The sequence below is a fragment of the Excalfactoria chinensis genome, chromosome 1, assembly GCF_039878825.1.
Source record: "Excalfactoria chinensis isolate bCotChi1 chromosome 1, bCotChi1.hap2, whole genome shotgun sequence".
NCBI lineage: Eukaryota > Metazoa > Chordata > Aves > Galliformes > Phasianidae > Excalfactoria > Excalfactoria chinensis.
The window spans coordinates 134,858,305-134,876,800 of NC_092825.1; the positions used below are offsets into that span (position 1 = coordinate 134,858,305).

At 41.3% G+C, this 18,496-nt stretch overlaps 2 protein-coding genes across 4 annotated transcripts; one reads left to right on the forward strand and one right to left on the reverse strand.

The window, feature by feature from the left end:
* The first annotated feature begins 119 nt into the window (after positions 1-119).
* POGLUT2 (protein O-glucosyltransferase 2) lies at positions 120-8,944 on the forward strand. Its single transcript, XM_072326599.1, has 10 exons — positions 120-575; positions 1,856-2,061; positions 2,451-2,656; positions 3,228-3,305; positions 4,476-4,648; positions 6,175-6,412; positions 6,999-7,208; positions 7,643-7,732; positions 8,275-8,379; positions 8,592-8,944. The coding sequence occupies exons 1-10, from the start codon at positions 397-399 to the stop codon at positions 8,607-8,609; spliced, it is 1,503 nt and encodes a 500-aa protein (XP_072182700.1). The 5' UTR covers positions 120-396; the 3' UTR covers positions 8,610-8,944.
* A 20-nt stretch (positions 8,945-8,964) lies between these two features.
* On the reverse strand, positions 8,965-16,105 carry TEX30 (testis expressed 30). 3 transcript variants are annotated; one of them, XM_072326600.1, is made up of 5 exons: positions 15,973-16,105; positions 14,429-14,659; positions 12,836-12,887; positions 11,525-11,733; positions 8,965-10,820 (listed from the first exon to the last, which is right to left on the reverse strand). In XM_072326600.1, the coding sequence occupies exons 1-5, from the start codon at positions 15,988-15,990 to the stop codon at positions 10,647-10,649; spliced, it is 684 nt and encodes a 227-aa protein (XP_072182701.1). In that variant the 5' UTR covers positions 15,991-16,105; the 3' UTR covers positions 8,965-10,646. The 3 variants fall into 3 exon arrangements, with proteins under 3 accessions (XP_072182701.1, XP_072182702.1, XP_072182703.1); XM_072326601.1 differs by having other exon boundaries at positions 15,933-16,105; XM_072326602.1 differs by lacking the exon at positions 15,973-16,105 and adding an exon at positions 15,684-15,802.
* Between the last annotated feature and the right edge of the window lie 2,391 nt (positions 16,106-18,496).

Here is an 18,496-nt window from a genome sequence, read left to right on the forward strand (position 1 = left end):
GGGGTTCGGTCACAGCAGAGCTGCTCGGGGCGCTGCGGGAGCTCTGGGCCATCCCGGCTCAAGAACTACACCTCCCAGCAGCGCCGCTCCGGGAAGTGCTGCCTGCCCTCCGCTCGGGTGGCCGCAGGGAGGAGGCGGGAGTCCGCCCCCCTCCCTCCTTCCCTCCCTCCTTCGCTCCCCGCGGGATGCTGCGCTGAGCAGAGCCGAGCGGCTACTCGCGGCACCCCACACGGGGACCAGGCGCCTCGCGTCCCGCTCCCTCTCCGCCCCCATGCGGAACGCCCCGGTGAGGCGGTGAGGGAAGGACGAGGGTCCCGGCCTCCGCGGCTGCTTCCCCGCCCCGCTGCGCTCCCTCGGCTCCTCGGCGGTTCGGCTCCGTCGGGGTTGGCCCTGTAAATGTGTAGCATTTGGCGGTGGTGCGTGGCGCTGGGGGTCCTCGCTCTGGGCGCTGCCGTGGGCGGCGAGGGCCGGCTGAGCGCCGAGCGCAGCGCCGTATGGGGGCCCGGGCTGCACGCCGAGGCCGTGCTCCCCGCTCGCTACTTCTACCTGCAGGCCGTGGACACCGAGGGGCAGAGGTAAGCGCGGCAGCCGTTCTCGCAGACTTTGCTCTTAGCTGATGGGAGGAAAACCGAGAGATCGATCGAAAAGTTACTTTGTTGCCTGGGAGGAATCGTCCGCCTCCCTGCTGCCGGTCAAGATGATGAAATAAATTACGAGTAGGGAAAAACAGGGCTTTCTGTTTGCCCTCCTCCGGCATTTGCCTCCCCACAGCAGGCATGTGGCGGTGTGACCTTCCCCGAGCTAAGCGGCTTCTGATGTGTTTGCAGGTATCAAATGCTAGCAATGGGACGAGCTGAAAAAGCCTAAAATGCTAAACAGTGAAAGGTTGGTCCAGGCAACAATTTATGATCTAAGTAGCTTTGTCAAATGCATAACAGTAACTGGGGTGTTTAATTCACAGTTTAGCTATGCGAGTGTCCTGCCTATTTCCACTGTTAGAAATATGAGTGTTTCTCTCAACAGGGTGGCTCCAGATCAGTAGAGTCATTTAGGGTGCATGCTGTAGAACACCAGGTGGTGGATGCCCCATCCTTGGAGACATTCAAGGTCAGGCTGGACGAGGCTCTGAGCAACCTGATGGAGCTGTAGGTGTCCTTGTTCAGTGCAAGGGATTTGGACTAGATGGCCTTTAAGAGTCCTTGTGTGGCTTTATCCAGGTATCCTTACAGGAATGGACTCCACATTACTCTGATTCCATAGCGATTGCTCCAAGGTTAGGGAACGATTCTCAGTTCTTAGGTCCAGAATGATGCCTCAGCCACATCTCAGTCCAGTACTGAGACATGACAAGGTTCTCTGCACGTCTTCTGCAGCTTTCTATGGGAGATAAGTCCTGACCTCACAAGCTAGAGAGGAGCTCAGAGTGCTCCAGGCAGGTTGTCCGGATTAGGTGCAGTGTGGCACATGCAAGCCTGGCAGCTGCCAATTCAACTTACCTCGGACAGCAAATGTTTCTAGTTGAACTGGCAGCTCTCTTGTAGGTCTGAACAAGTACATAATTGAATTACATGGTCCTACTACAGTATTTTTTTCCCTACCAAAACACATGTATTTGTGATATCCCTATATTCCCCTCACAACCTTCCATAAAGATAAAGGATTGCAAACTTTATTAGAAGTTTAACTTCATTCTTTACTTCTCTAAGTAATATCTGGAAACAGAAGTAATCTGGAATTATTTTGCTTCCAAGTATGTAAGAAACAAAACAAAAAACCAGTACTGCTAAGCTGGTAAAATGAAGCTTGTACTTGTGTGTATACTCCTTATTTAAGCTCTTGCTTACTCTCTTGGTAGGTTCACTTCATCACCAGGTGAAAATGCATTCCAGGTGAAGATCACTGCTCCTGATGAACAGTTCACTCGGGTTGGTGTGCAAGTATTGGACAGGAAAGATGGTTCCTTCATTGTGAGGTATAGGATGTATGCAAGCTACAAAAGCCTGAAGATAGAAGTCAAAACCAAAGATAAACATGTTGCAAAGTCTCCATATATTTTAAAAGGTAAGAAGCAGCACTCTACATAGATTTCATATTGTGGCTTAATCTCCTGGAGTGTTTTCAAGGATTAGCATAGAATTCTGCAGGGCCTCAGCGCTTCTCTGTTGAGGACTATCAAATCCCATTGGAACTATGGGCTATTTGTATGTGTCCTATGTGTGCTATTCACTGTAGTGAAAAGGAAGAAATGCTGTGAATCTAATTCAAAGCAAGTGGAGGGTTCAGATAGAAGCTGATGTAGATAGGACCGTGTCTATTTAGAGTTGCTGAACATTTAGCCCTAAAGTACTAGTGCCCAGTGCCTGACTCTCCTTTCTGATCTCAGTGGCTTTATACTGAGACTTACTGAAAAAAATAAAATTAAAATAAAATGTTAAATATGTTCCTAACAGGACCTGTTTACCATGAAAACTGTGACTGCCCCCAGGAGGAGAGCAGTGTCTGGCTGGAAGAGATGAACTGTCCTCAGGTCTTTCCGCAGATTCAAAGAGACTTAGCAAATTTTCCTGTTGTTGATCCTGATAAGATTGCAATAGAAATCCCACAGAGGTTTGGACAAAGACAGAGCTTGTGTCATTACACCATCAAAGACAATGAGGTACAGTATGGGCTGATCTGGAGTATAGTAGTATAGGAGTACTTACGGGGATTTGGTGGCAAGTGATACAATTAGGCTTCCTTGGCTGTTTCCAGCTGAAAGGCCTCTCATTATCTGATCTTCAAGAAACTTCTTTTGCTGGCTTCTCTGTCCTTGGAACTGAGTTATCTGCAGTTTGTATGTAAGCTATTAATATCTGCTCTGCTTTGTACAGTGCTTTCTGTCCATGTTACAATTGAAGCACAGTGAAAGCAAATTACTTTTTGAGCAATCAGTATGAGTCCTGGAAACAGAAACAAGTCTCTTAAATAGTAGTTCAGTTTTCTGTTCTCTGTGGTATTGCTGTGGAGTGTCGTGATCATCCATCAGTGAACTGGGAGGTGAAGAAATACCACCTAGCTCAATTGAGATCAGAGCTACAGTCCTCTGTAATAAAACTGTACTTACTTCAGTAGCTTGATATGGAAGCTATGTGACCAGATACTAAGTTAACTAATAGAGCTATTAATTGTGTCAGCCATTCTCTGATGTTGAAAACGCCGGACCAGTAAAATATTTGGGTTATTTTCAGGTTTATATAAAGACATATGGGGAACATGTTGGCTTCAGAATTTTCATGGATGCTATACTTCTTTCTTTGACAAGAAAAGTGAGTATATCGATATAGTCCTTTATTCTATATGTTCTAATTGATTAGACCTTTGCTTAACAAACACATTTTTAAAAGCATCTTGAAAGATAAGGCAATCTTGTTGTTGGTATGGGAACAACTCGGGTTTATCATCCAAAAATCAAGTGTGCTTCTTTCAAGTTGTATAGTTTTCTTCTGTGACAAACATACACATTAGCATACTGAATAAATGAAAGAAATGTATTTTTTTTCTGTATGCTCAGAATTAGTATTCTATTAGATAGTGCCACTGAAAGGTAGTAAGTCTATTGTGCTAAAGAATCAAGTTTAGCCTGTTGAATGGTTCTGTCACTGGGCATTGCTCAGGGATCGGTGCTGGGACCAGTGCAGTTGAACATCTTTGTAGACGACACGGACAGTGGGATTGAGCGCATCCTCAGCAAGTGCAGACGACACCAAGCTGAGAGGTGTGCAGCTGACACGCTAGAGGGAAGGGATGCTATCCAGGTGGACCTGAACAGAGAGATGGGCTCATACCAACCTCATGAAGTTCAACAAGGCCAAGTGCAAGGTTGTGCACTTGAGTCGGGGCAATCCCAAGCACAGATAAAGGCTGGGAAGAGAATGGCTTGAGAGCAGCCCTGAGGAGAAGGATCTGGGGGTGTCGGTTGACGAAAGATTCAATGATTCCATGATGTAGATAAAATGTAACACATAGCTTTTCTATGCCCGTCATAACCACTAGATGGCACTGTACTAACAAAGTTAAGTGACGAAGATTAGAAAGCATAGCCTACCCGGTTTGAAATGAAGGCATACGAAACCTTTTCTGTCAGAGTGCATACTGAAGACAAGGAGTATTGTTTTGGGTCTTTGTCTTTAGAATTTCTGCTAAGTTATTAGAGAAAAACATCATCAATCATTTGGAGGGTTTTTATATTCAACACATGATTAATTTCTCTGCAAATTTAATTGGAAAATCAGTGAAACTTATTCTATTCACGGAAGAATCTTGAAATGTTAGACTGTAACCAGCCATTGTGCAGTGAAGAATAAGGGTGTTTTTTGAGGAGAAATGCTTTGAGATATTTATATGTGGTGGGGAGTCAGCAGTGGGTTTTAATTCTATTTTTACACGTGTATGTATATTTTAATATGAGAATCTGTACCTCCTTTACTGCTGTCTAGGTGAAAATGCCAGATGTAGAATTTTTTGTCAACTTGGGGGATTGGCCTCTGGAGAAAAAGAAACCCCCACAGAACCTGCACCCTATCTTCTCATGGTGTGGGTCCACTGAATCAAAAGACATTGTCATGCCAACATATGACTTGACAGATTCGGTTTTGGAGACTATGGGACGGTAAGAAATCTTTTAAATTGCTCGCAAAGATCACAGTGAATGTACTTCCAAAAAGATATTTTCAATAAATTTAACTGCTTTATTTATTTATTGAGACGTTGGCACACTGTAGGTAGGCAATAGCAACGTGGTCAGTATCTTAGCATTGATCAATTTGTGTGTTGTATAACATAAAATACACAAAAACAGTGTATTTTTAAGGGCAGATACTTTGTTTCCTTTGTTTCACCTCAGTGAACATGATGACCAGGACTCTCTCTCCCTGATTTTACTAGAACGCTGTGCCTTTCATAGTTCTTTGTAGCCAGAATTCTCAGCCAAGGATCTGCCATCTCCCACTCAGATTACTGATGGTAACAACCCTGGTGTTGTCTTGGAGCACTACAAAATCAGCTTCTAAGATATCTTCATTAGTCATTTTTAGCCTATTTACTGCTGCACTTCATTAAATTTGGGTTTCTAGCCTTTGCTTACTCCCCACACCCACAGTTTATGTTCTTTAATTCAGTGGGGTTTTTAAATAAATTAAATATAATCTATTAAGCTAGTTACATACAAACTTTGTTTTGGACTAATCACAGCTGTGTCATCACCATTATCAGTTACTGCATAATCCTGCGTCACCCATCTGTCTGGCAATCATATCTACTTCTAGCCACTCCTTTCTGTGGCAGCTGATGGGTCCTCTTTCCACACACAGTGTTGTCACTGGTGTTGTCTTGGATGCTGTCTTGGGACAAAGCTGTGATCTTGGTGGCCAGGAGGGAGGGAGGTGATTGCGCCCCTCTACTCAGCTCTTGTGAGACCCCATCTGGAGTACTGTGTTCAGGTCTGAGGCCCCCAGCAAAAGAAAGATGCTGAGCTCTTGGAACAAGTCCAGAAGAGGGCCACTAAGATCAGAGGGCTGGAGCAGCTCTCCTGCGAAGAAAGGTTGAGGGAACTGGGCCTGTTTAGCTTGGAGAGTAGAAGGCTCAGGGGAGACCTTGTTGTGGTCTTCCAGTATTTGAAGGGAGTGTATAAACAGTAGGGGGAATGGCTGTTTACAGGGGTGGACAGTGATAGAACAAGGGGGAATGGTTTTAAACTAAGATGGGGAGGTTTAGGTTAGATATTAGGAGGAAGTTTTTCACACAGAGGGTGGTGACACACTGGAACAGGTTGCCCAAGGTGGCTGTGGATGCCCCATCCCTGCAGGCATTCAAGGCCAGGCTGGATGTAGCTCTGGGCAGCCTGGTCTGGTGGTTGGCAACTCTGCACATAGCAGGGAGGTTAAAACTAGATGAGCATTGTGGTCATTTTTAACTCAGGCCATTCTATGATGATTCTATGAACTTTGCATTCCTTTTCTTTTTTATCACTGCAAGAATTGCTGATACAATACACATATGGGTGTACTTAGGACTTCATCTTTGGTATTTACCTATTAGTACTCTTAAGTTATTTCAAGTAACAGCACTTAAATAAATTAAAATCACATGTAAAAAAATTCCAGAGGCATCACCTTTAATCATTCCTTTCTCTTTCAGAGTCAGTCTGGATATGATGTCAGTTCAAGCAAATACTGGCCCATCATGGGAAGACAAGAATACCACAGCATTCTGGAGAGGACGTGACAGCCGCAAGGAGAGGCTCGAACTTGTAAAGCTCAGTAGAAAATATCCAGAGATTATAGATGCTGCTTTCACAAACTTCTTTTTTTTTAAACATGATGAGAACCTTTATGGCCCCATTGTCAAGCACATTTCATTTTTTGATTTTTTTAAGGTAAGACACTACTCTTTTGTGTAGAATTCGGCTCTCAGCGTTTCCCGTTACCAAATAACTTTGTAAATATTAGTTATAATAAAATGATTTTAGTTTTTCAGCACAACACCAATGACAAGCATGAAAAGGCATCCCTCCACCGGGATTAACTGCTGTGTAGCTCTTAAGATTGAGAATAATGATACTTGATTTACATCTGAAGGTTCTGTAGAACCTTTTGTAATCTAATAACTCCAAGTTCCTTTTTATTTCTTTTTCCTGATTCAGCGATCAGGACTACTAACATAACTAACATAGTGGGAAAATCAGTGGATGAAGTGGCACATCTACCCTCACATCCGAGGATGAGCGTCTAAGAATCCTGGACAACTTAACTGATGAAGAGGGCATCTCTGTGTACCCTGCACTGTGATGAATTCCAAACTAAATAACAAAAGCTACTTAAATACTGGTGCTTGCCTAGCCAATCCTACATTGCTCAATATCGGCAAGTCAGTAATACCAGTGCCCTCAGATTAATACAATCTAACCAAGCTACTTGCGTCTTGACTGTTAATAACATATGGTCATTTTTATTTTTTTCCAGTATAAATACCAAATTAACATTGATGGCACAGTGGCAGCATATAGATTGCCTTATCTACTAGCAGGAAACAGTGTAGTGCTAAAGCAAGACTCCATCTACTATGAGCATTTTTACAATGAGCTGCAGCCGTGGAAACACTACATTCCATTTAAAAGTGACCTGAGTGATCTACTAGAAAAACTACAGTGGGCGAAAGAGCACGACGAAGAGGTAAAATACACGTTTAGAAGTACTCAGCAATGCTTCTGGACAAAATAAAGGAAGTAAAAGTGCATTTCTTTTTTCTTTAAAACCTATTGTTTCCTTCTGAAAGGACATCAGAATAAGTGTCATCAATTGCATAAAAGTACTTTTTAAAGGTACACAGTACTGCACTTAGTTTGGAAACTATACTGTATTTTGGAGACTGCCTTACTTATAAAGAATGCATAAAATTCTGGTCCTTTCCATTCATCGGTAAAAGATTAACGTTTATCATTTCATGGACAGTTCAGAGCAGGGACTTTTAAATGTCAGACAGATATCAATGATAAGTTATCCTAAACTGCCAACGCTACACATGACTCTGGAATCAATCCCAGCACCCTGAAAGGACTGTTTTTACAGAATCGTTATTAAAAAAAACCTTCTATTATCTTTGACAGGCAAAAAAGATTGCAAAATCTGGACAAGAATTTGCAAGAAACAACCTCATGGGAGATCACATCTTTTGCTACTATTTCAAACTTTTCCAGGTTAGTCTATTTTTAACTGCTACCACTACAGAAACAGAAATCCTAGAAGGAGAATTCTCACAAGCACAGCTGCTGGAAATTGGCCAATCCAGTACTTGAAGCCACAAAGGCACGCAGCAGCAATTAGGAACTTCAGTTGCTGTATAAGCATTGTTTGCAGTTGTTTCCTTTGAAGCTCCTTAAGATGATGCTGGTGGTGTGAGAGAAGCACTCAGATCCTATAAATCTTGATCTAATCTGCAGTAATATGTTGCTCACAATGATCAAAGAATTCCACATCAGACACACACTGTGAACCACAGCTGAAAATATCTGTGCATTAGCACCAAGGTACTGAAACTGCAGTGAGGCGCCCTAAGGGGTTTCTGTCAACAGTTAAGTATCTGCTTACTCTTTCTGTGCCACAGTGTGGATGGAGTAACAGACTGTGTAGCTCCAGAATTTTTATGGAATTATTCAGCTGAGTTGTTGCACTATTTACAACCAAATATATAATGTTAACATGTTTGTGAATTGATGTCACCTTCCTTTCTAAAACCTAGGAATACTCCCGTTTGCAAGTGAGCGAGCCAAAAATCAGAGATGGCATGGAGAAAGTGCAGCAGCCGGATGATGACCTTTTTCCATGTACTTGCCACAGAAAAAAGGTACAACACATAAAGTGTTAAATGTGCAGTGCTGAATGCATTTAGTTCAGATTCAACCAGACTGGAACAATCATTGCTCGATACCACATAGTATCTATCAGTTACGGCGCTGTTAATGTCTTAGAAACATTTAATACTGTATTTGCAGGACTAGGCAGTTGGAATTTGAGTTTCCAATTAACTGAAAAATGTTTATTCTTTCTCGATTACAGACCAAAGATGAACTCTGACAGAAAGATTTCTATTGTTTTTTGAGTATTTACCTACATTCGAAATCACTTCTAAAGGAAAGAAGGAAAATGTTAATTAAAACCCCATTGAATATTACGAAGTTTACTCTGCCATGATCTACATATAGAAGAAAACCAGCCACCACTGATTTCCTTTTTATCGTGCAGTAGTGACGGGGCCTTGTTCAAAAAAACACTACAATTTTTATATATATATTTTATAAAATAAAAACCATGTTTGTAACAGTCATTTGTTACACTTCTGAGACACTTTTCAAGTAGATACCCTCAGTAAACTGAGACAGAACATTCAGTATGCTAAGACTAGTTACAAGTATGTTCTGCAAAAGCATCCAGATGAAACCTGTAAATCTATTCCCCGGCGTATGTACCCAAAGTGGTCTTTCTCAGACCATATCTTGTTCCTTCTGAGAGGGGCGATATTCCCAAAGACAATGACCCGGGGTTTGTAATGTATTTTTTTAATCTGAAGGAAAAATACAGCCTTTCAGAACACTATAGGTGTAGGAGATACAAAAATTAAGTTCTGTGATTTTTCAAAGATGCTTCTACAACGTAAAAATAAAGAAAGTAAGTAGCATAGAGCACTGACTAGCAAAAATGAACCAGAGTTCCCACAGGAGCAGCCTCAGGCTGGAGCTGCAGCCCATGGAGAGGAGCCTGCAGTGGGGCAGGAGGGCTCTGGGAGCTGCCACCTGTGGGGATTCATGCTGAAGCAGTCCTCTCCTGAAGGGTAGGCCCCGTGCTATGGAGCCGCATTGGAACAGTGCCTGGAGATCTGCAGCCGGTGGGAAGTCCACTCAGGGTCAATTTGGGAAGGATGGCATCCCGTGGTAGGGACCCTACATGGAGCAGGGGCAGAGACGGACCATGGTAGAGCCAAAGGGACAAAACGTTAGGGCACGTTAATGACAGTCTCTATACCATACTCTCCTGTGTCACTTGGGAATAGGATGTAGAAGGGGATGAACGGACAATAGATACTTAGGTTCAGCTCCAGTGCTCTCAACGTAAGGACAAGGAGCTGTCTGAGCAGGTGCTGAGGAGGACCACGAAGATGATCAGAGGGCTGGAGCACCCCTCCTACAGAGAAAGGCTGAGGGAGCTGTTTTTCCACTGATAATAAGGAGCTCAAATTCATTTTATGAACATAGAATCATAGAATTACTCAGGTTGGAAAAGACCTCAAAGATCATCAAGTCCAACTACAGCCTAACCAGCCTCATCTTCAAATCCTGTTCTGTTGGACCTGAAGTCGATTTAAATTCAACCAAGTTTGAATATAACTCCCCCACCGAAAGTCAGGATTTATTTTCTCTGTAACACTGTCACCTTCAAACCTGTAAGGCTATTTAGTTCCTTTAGAAACTGGCCATAAGCATTCAGATATGTACCATGCTTACTGCATGTTATTGTTGGGGGATCAGCATTCTTGAGGCATCTTGTGATGGAAGACTATTATATCCGATTAACATGCTTAACTTTCATCTGCCTGTAAGAACCTCCAGGTTAGAACTGACAACTCACACAGTTCACAGCCAGTCACATTGTAGCAGCAAGCTGAAAGCCCTAAGAATGCTGAACAACCAATGGAGGTTAGGGGAACTCTTGGCAGTGGGGATGAGACAACCACCTCAGAAGACAACATCAAGATGCTTTTTTCAGGAGCAGCACAGCCATTTCAACTCACAGGTACTAATTCAGCTGATAAATGCATCAAAAGATTTGGTATCAAAATAATATTTGAAGATTTAAAAGACAACAACAACATTTACTTGGTAATGCAGAACATTAAATATTACATACATTCCAAATGGAGTTACTAAAACTGTCCAGACTAATTTGATAGATTTTCCATCTTTCCTTTAAAATGTTCTTTATTGTCTTGTATATTTTTTACACTCATAAAAAAAATATTTGTATTTTAGACCTTGGAAAACCACTTGCTTTCAAAAACACATCTTCAGCTGATGTGCTGCCTTTAGCCAACTGCAGATATTACTTAACCACTGCAAGTCATTTGTGCTCCATTTCAATATTCTCTCTAAGCCAAGAAAAAACTTGTACATTTATTTCTTCCATGACATCATCTTCTGTTCGGCCTTTAACTGCCATCCCATGGTTTGCCTTATCAATCCAATGGATTTTTTTAGGGGCTTTCATTTTGCTTGCCACGCTTTCTAACAGTTGCTACAGGGCAAATAAGAATGGGAAAGTTAGAAAATCAGCTGCTATTCATTGTAGAACGCACACATCCCTCACTCACACAAATAGACAGCTTTTAGAAACAAAATGGTTTTGCACGCACATTACACACTGTCCCAAATTCAAGCTGAAGTGTTCAAGACCAAAAGATACCTACTTTGCAAGAAATCAAGACAGAACAACACTGCATTCTGATCACTGCACACCTTTTCTCAGCAAAAATAATACTGTCATAAATGGCTGACTTGCAGGTAGAACGGCTTTGCTAGAATGATGTCATGAAAATGCGATGAAGGTAGATTAGCACAATTGCAGTGCTCAGTTTTTGTGACTTGAAATGGTGAAAACAGAGCAGCAAATTACTTGCCCCTTCCACGTGCCACTTAATTTATAAAACCTATCATACTAAAAAAAGGACAAAACATTATAATCAGAATTATTTATTTACAAAAAGGTAAGTTTCCTAAAGCAGATGATCAAGCATGATCTAGACGTGCTAAAAAGAAATCCGCTCAGGTTTCTCTAAATCCAATGAAGTTTTCTACCTAAAACTTCCATCAGAGGAGATATATATTTAGAAAAGACTGCTAATCAAAGTTTGAGCTGTGGATACCACTACAAACATCACTCAGACTCATTCCTGTCCTTACGCACTATGCTGTCACAGCAAGATTTACAAGGATACTCACTTTTTCACACATCTCATCTGCTGATCCTGAGACAAACAGCACCGGGCACCTGATAAATAATAAATCTTCATCCCGGAGCTTGGACTGCAGTTTTGGTCGATGCAAAGGGTACGATAAGCATATCAGACCCTGAATGAAGTCATCATTATCACCATCCTGGCTAAGCTGACGTATCACAGAGGCAGCAGCTCGTGAGCCCATGGAACGGCCTTTCTCCCATATTAAAATAAAGGAAAAAAGTATATCCACTATCACCTCGTCTGCATTCTTAGTGTTAACAACATATAAAACCAATCGATATGAACGTATTTAAGTGAACTGGTAGTACAAAATGCTACTTATGCTTATCTACTCCATGAAAAGTACAGAGCATAAATTTAACCTTTTTCTGCTAAAGACAATTGTCTGGTTGTAATATGATTCCATTTAAAAAAGAAAGAAAAAGATAAATTAACAGGGATCCTTTGCAATACTGAGAAGAACGGCAGCCTTTCCCATTGGTGGGGGAGAGGGAGAGAAAGGTTCTATGCTACAGCCCCCTGGAATCTCAAACAACAATGTAATTACCTTGCATTGATTTTATTTTTCAAACAGCCTTAAAATTCATAGAACAAAACACAAGTTTAATGCTCCTTACTAACAAAACTAATCCAACAACTGTTTATGCACACAATAAATCTCAACTTAAATGCAAAAAGGATTAAAAAAAATAAAGAAAGAAAGAATGAACCTGTAAACATGAGGTCAGTTAATAACAGAGTGGATATCAAAATATCTCCTCAAAGAAGAAGCATACGAGCTGACAATGCTCTATAATTGAGTGTCAGAAGTGACTGATTCCAGTGGGATTAACTTGCATCAGGGCAGATTTGGTTTCGCTTAGTCGGGCAACATTCTAAGTTTCCAATATCAAGTTATTCCTAGTTACCCCCATCTACTTCCCTTTTTCACACAATGTAGCTGATATTCTATCTGCCACTAGAATTATACACTGAAATTCGCTTTGGGAAAATAGCTGTTTATGAGTAACTGGGATTCTTCAAGAAATTTAATTAGGAAAGTCCGTGGGGATTATCAGAGAACTCAGAGTTCTATTAGAGAACAGCTTTGCAAGTTACAAGTGATAAGCAAGTTTCCTCTCAAAGTATCTGCAAAACACTGTCTTGTGAACCCTTTCCTCAACCTTCTAAGCGATCTCCACTATTATGAGGACAGTGAATAGATCTAGATGATGAGATAAGAATGGAGGAATTACAGATCATTTTCATTACAGTCAGTATACAGGAAAATTACAGATAACAAAAACCATACCTGCAAGGAAGACACCTGAAAGCTTATAATCATCAGAAAGCTTCAAGTATTCCTAAAGAAATGTGACAAGAAACATTACAGTCAAAATTAAGACAGCTAAAAGGTTGAGCATTTTTGCTTGCAGACACTAAACACAAACTGGGAGGCACTTTCAGCACTGCAGGTTAAACAAGGAACAGTTATTAGAAGTTACTTGTTGTTTTTTTTCCCATAAAAATCACCTCATTATCTTTTGCAGCAAAAATATAACAAGCAATTTCACACTAGCTCTCAGCAAAAGACTTCAGACAGCTCTCAGCAAAATTTCAGACACATCATCAAGTTACCAAAATGGTAAGCGAATCAAGTGTTAAGTGTATCAACTTACCTACCTACATACTCTTAGTTCAGCAAAATGCAAAACAAAGAAGTAATACAAATATCCAATCCTGAGGCTTAAGGTAACGCATTTCCAACAAAAAACACACAACAAAAACATTTAAGAGACAGTCAGATAAAATCCAGCAGCATTTTTTTCTGTTTTCAAGTAATAACTAATTGGATGTTATCTTAGTAGAGGTCCTTAAGTTACCTTTACATATCAGCATATTAATATAAAACTCAACGACAACACTCTGTTTCCACACACACACACAAAAGAAAACAGACCCACATTAAAACTAGCCAAGTCCAACTTCAAGGTAACATACAACTATGTAATATCATTGCAGTGACATCATGCAAATTAATTCCTCAACTGAATTCAGTTCTACAATGGAAGCATCTGATGCCGAATACAAAGTGCTCAAGCTACATTCCCATACTTCAGTAAAAATAGCTAGATAATCAGAAGCACTTCCATTCCCTCCTCCATGCTCCAGAACAAGAGACTCTAGGCTGATATTACTACAGCAAAACATTGTTCATTTTAACAAAATCTAGGTATAGAAAAACATTCTGAATAATGTAATAGCAGCAGAAATAGATGAACGTGGCCATATAACAATTGAAATTGACTTTGAAATCAGAGTACTCAGATTCCAAGGATCTCATACACTACACTCAACTACGCCAACCTCTTGCTTCAGATTCTCCTACATCTGTCCCTTACACATCTGTCCTCCTGCATGTCTCCTTGAAGTCTTCCTCTCTCATTCCAAACCTTCAGAGATCCAGAATTCCAAGCTCAGCTTCCTTCCTCTGAAAAACCTCTCCTAAAGCCATATCTTTTCACTGACCCTCCTCAACCAAACCTTTCTGCACTACCTACCTCCCATTTCCAGCCTAATCAAATTCTTTCACTTTTCCCACCTACAGATTTCCCCACAGAACATCCTTGCCCTCTTCAAACACTTTTCTCATGCTTTTCTTTATCTCCTGGAGCTTATACAAGAACTTTCCCTGCTCTTTTTGCATATGGGCCCTGCTCCATTGAGCTAACCGTATCAGCTAACTGCCACTTCTCATTTTCCCATTGTCGCTTGACTAATCTCTGATGGTAACTTAAGAAACCCAGAATCAGAGAAAATGTAAATATATTTATAGCTTTAAATATATACATAAATTCTTTGCATCCACGGATCTAAGCTTTGGAAGAATTTGTTCACTTCTTACCACAACTGTTCTGTAAGCTTTAGTCCTATAAGCAATGTTAAGGCCTTTACAAGTAAACCGCAGGCACAGAATTCCCTGTGATGCAAGGTAGGCTGACAAGGAAACTAACTGAGGAAAATTCATATCTCCTCCAGCTCCATGTGTCAGAATCACTCCATATCTTAATTTTTGCCTTGGGACATTAAAGATAGCGTCAAGTTGTTTGTTTCCAAAAGGTATTTTCACTTTAACCTGCAAATGAAACAGAAAATAAAATAAGTCATCAAGAAGAAAAAGTTATTTTTCCAGTCCGCACATTAGGATGAAGAATACTGGATAATAGTGAGGGAAAAAGATTACAAGTTCACTCTTATTCCCTCTGTTTAAGAGTACTGGATGAGTAACTACATATGGTTGGACTGGGCTCTGAGCAACCTGATCTAGCTGTAGGTGCCCCCGTTCATTGCAGGGATGCTGGACTAGGTGGCCTTTAAAGGTCTCTTCCAACTCAAAGGATTATATAATTCCTTGAAAAGACTAAACTGGAATATTATAAAAAATAGTTTTGAGTGCACTAGTTTCAGATATTACAAAAAGAAAATAACAAACAAGTATGGTTTTTTTTTATCACTGAGTATTCAGTCACAGGTTTCATACATGTTTGTGTCTGACATTCTAAGATGAACTAAGGCACTTGCTTTTTAATTGGCATCCAAGCCCACAGAAATGTTTAAGTCACAAAGACACATTCTGATGTTTCCAAGTCCCACAGCAGTAACTGCTCAACAAAGAGGCAGGCCACATAGTTGTCACAGACAACATTTTTCCCCAGGAACAGGAGAGAGACAACCTAGATACAGTTAAAACGCTGCCAGTCCAGAAGACGCCTGGACAAGCTGATGATGATTTTCATACAGAGGGTGGTGACATACTGGAATCCCCACCCCTGGAGGCATTCAAGACCAGGCTGGATGTGGCTCTGGGCAGCTCAGTCAGGTGGTTGGCAACCCTGCACACAGCAGAGGATTGAAACTAGATGATCATTGTGGTCCTTTTCAACCCAGGCCATTCTTTGATACATAAGGCCAGCTGACAAAAGGGTGGCTGGAGGGCACACATGCCACCATATGCACTAGAACTCCCAAAAGTAAAGGAAGGCAAACTGGGGCTGGGATAAAAAGCCTGTTCTGCACCACAGCATGCCCTACTACCGCTGCTACCCAAAGGCTGTCCTTGGCAGAGCAGCAGAGGGACCACAGCTGAAGAAGGTGCCCACCTGCTGCCTGTGACCCACATGGCTTCCTCATCACTTGAATGTATACACAGGATGCCACACAGAGGACAGGCCGCACGAAGTGTACTGTTGTCAGTGGTCACGTACAGAGAGTGACAGAGGTCTGAACGTCCTGCTTCTTGTCTACTGGGACGTTGCTCCCAAATCTCCTGCACCTCTGAGCCTGACGCCGCTCCTTTCAACTTTTTCCACCATAATCAAAAAGTCAAGGCAAAAGCCGCCGCTCCGAACCTTAAGCGCTGGAGAGGAGAGGGAGAAGGGCCGGCCATACCTCTGCGTGCCCGCTCATTTCTCTCCGAGGGGTTGAGGTGCATCCAAGCTAAGGCTGAGGCACTAAACCCGGCCGCGACCTGAGGCGACAACCATAAACACAACAGCACTGCGCGGAACGAGCATGCGCTAACAGCCGCACGCCTGAAGCAGGAAGAGCGCATGCGCGAGAGAAGCAGTCCGTGGTATGATCCCGCCCCAGGTTGAGTGACAGCTCGCCTCCCCAATCACCGTCCGTATGGGCGGTGCTGCGGGTAGCACTATTAACCGCAACGCTTGTGGTGTTTATGTATCAAGTCTTTCACGGATACGTTCAAAATAGTGTTCTAAAATTGCCTGGCAACTTAGAGGTCATTGGTCAGTTTGCTTTCATTAGCAGCGTACAAAATGCATGTAGGTTAGGACACCTCCTCAGCAGCCAGCTCCTCAGACCCAGGTATTCAGTGCTCCTGAAAAGTCCACCTGTAACTGCAGGCAAGAAGGTCTAAACTCCTCTAAACCTTATTTATTTCTCTTATTCACTTTCTGTTTTTAGAGCATTCATTGTGGAACACATATCACATTAAATCATTTTTTAACTCCTTCCCACTGGAAAACTGTTTTCTTACGCTTCCCATATCTGGTATCGGATCGCTTCCTATTTTCTCCATCATTTTCTTAACCCCATCTTCATCATCTCCTCTGAAATCTAAGTGTTCACAACCAGGGGTCTCTAAAATTGGACTGTTTTTTCTTTACATGCTTAAATATGAATTTCATTTCATAACCTTAACCTTACATCACTTCTGGAAATAGAAGTTTATTCTCAAAACGATAAATGATGCGCAATAATCTAAATTTATCATCAAATATGAAAATGATGACAGATACGTGGTTTGATGTGTGTCACTGAGAATATATGTTGTGTGTTACAATAACATATACACTGTTGTAGGCACCTGTGACAGATTTGATATGCCAAAGACAGCTGGGTTTGAAGAAACAATGGCTGTTTATCAAAGAATGACATTATCCAGAATCTAAACTTGGGACTTGTTAGACTTTGGGATTGCATCACTCAGATGCTTATATTCTGAAGTTAGTAATGTCATCTGCCAGCAAAGTCAGTGAGCTTCTTGGTTAAAGCTTCATTTGAGACTAATCAGAAGGTGAATTACTCCAGCTGAACTTAAACCTTCTCTGCTAGTGGTAATTTTGTCATTAATAAATAAGCTATTGTGTTTACTGGGTGATTTGTCCATTTCACATTGATAACATCGCTGTTTTGTTGTTTTAGTTTTCATTGGGGTCTCAGTTTACTCATTGCATCCATCATTAATTAGCCTTACCAGACTCTTGGGGAAGACTTTTAGCTCTGTAAGTGCAGTGCTAAACAGAGGGGCTATGCTTTGAGTAGAGATGTGTCATCAAAATATGTACTCCTGGAATCGCAAATTTTGGGCCCTATACCTTTCTCTTGGTCTTCATGAGGGATTTTGTATTCTTTCATTATTTTTGATCAATGCAACCACTTCATTTTCAAGTAGCAGCTGCTACAGTTCATTAGTACACTAAGCCGGGGATTGCTGGCAGGAGGTAATCCTGGCTATTCTTTCCTTGGCTGTCAGCATAGTGACCTGGCTAGGAAACAGTGGAACAAGCTTTTCTGCTCCACTGCTGCATTAGAAGAATTAATACTTTTGGCACGCTCATATAAGCTGCAAATGTTAAACTCTGTTCCGTACGTGTTTTCAATCTGAAATTTCACTCCATTTCTATCTATTGCTCTTAATCAGATAAATAAGCACGTTCAGGAATGGTAACAAACACTGTTGTCACTGCTAGGGTTACCTTCATTTGAACATTATATGAACATTAAGATATGAGACATTTAATTCTCACTCCTAAAAAAAACCAAACTAGTACCCCCTGCAGTTTTGTCATCAGCAGTCCAAATGAGTTACCTATTTAGATGTTATTGCTACCTTTAATTTTAAACACTGTGTAATCCTGAGCATGCTGCAGATGTCTATCATATCTTCCACAGTTACCATTTCTCCAGATCATTTATTCCATTTATGAAAACCATTGAATTAGAACCCTGTTATCCAAAGTACTCCATCAACCCCTCTCAGTATCACATCACCTGTCAACTCTACCATCGACTTGGTTCTTACAAGTGTACTTCACATTTTTCAACAGCTGCCTGCAAAGCAGTACTTGAGTATGGTGTTAATGATCACTACTCCAGTTCTTTGTGTTATGTAGTTTTAGTTGCAAAATTTATGAAAGAAGTGAATATTATTTGAATAATATATGGTGACCAGCCCAAGATGCTCTTTGAGTAAGGCTGAAACATCTCATCTGACAGTACTGTTTCAATCTTGTACTGGAAGTCAGTCAGCTAGAACTCAGCTGAGATTAATGGGTCAAAGCGAATATAAAATCATATAGAAATGGCTTTTAAAGCAACTTCAAAGTCTTTGGTAGTTTGGAAGAGGATATCATTTAAAATCAACAAGTTAGAAGAGGAGAGGGCAGAGAGC

Bases quoted from the DNA above. Each gene is read 5' to 3' on its own strand.
- POGLUT2 (XM_072326599.1), top strand. From the start codon at position 397: ATGTGTAGCATTTGGCGGTGGTGCGTGGCGCTGGGGGTCCTCGCTCTG. The intron at 3,306-4,475 runs GTGAGTATATCG...ACTGCTGTCTAG, and splicing joins TTCTTTCTTTGACAAGAAAA to GTGAAAATGCCAGATGTAGA. The intron at 7,733-8,274 runs GTTAGTCTATTT...TCTAAAACCTAG, and splicing joins ACTATTTCAAACTTTTCCAG to GAATACTCCCGTTTGCAAGT.
- TEX30 (XM_072326600.1), bottom strand. The intron at 12,888-14,428 runs GTAAGAAGTGAA...ACATTTCTTTAG, and splicing joins AAGCTTACAGAACAGTTGTG to GAATACTTGAAGCTTTCTGA. The intron at 11,734-12,835 runs GTATGGTTTTTG...TATGGGAGAAAG, and splicing joins TTCAGGTGTCTTCCTTGCAG to GCCGTTCCATGGGCTCACGA.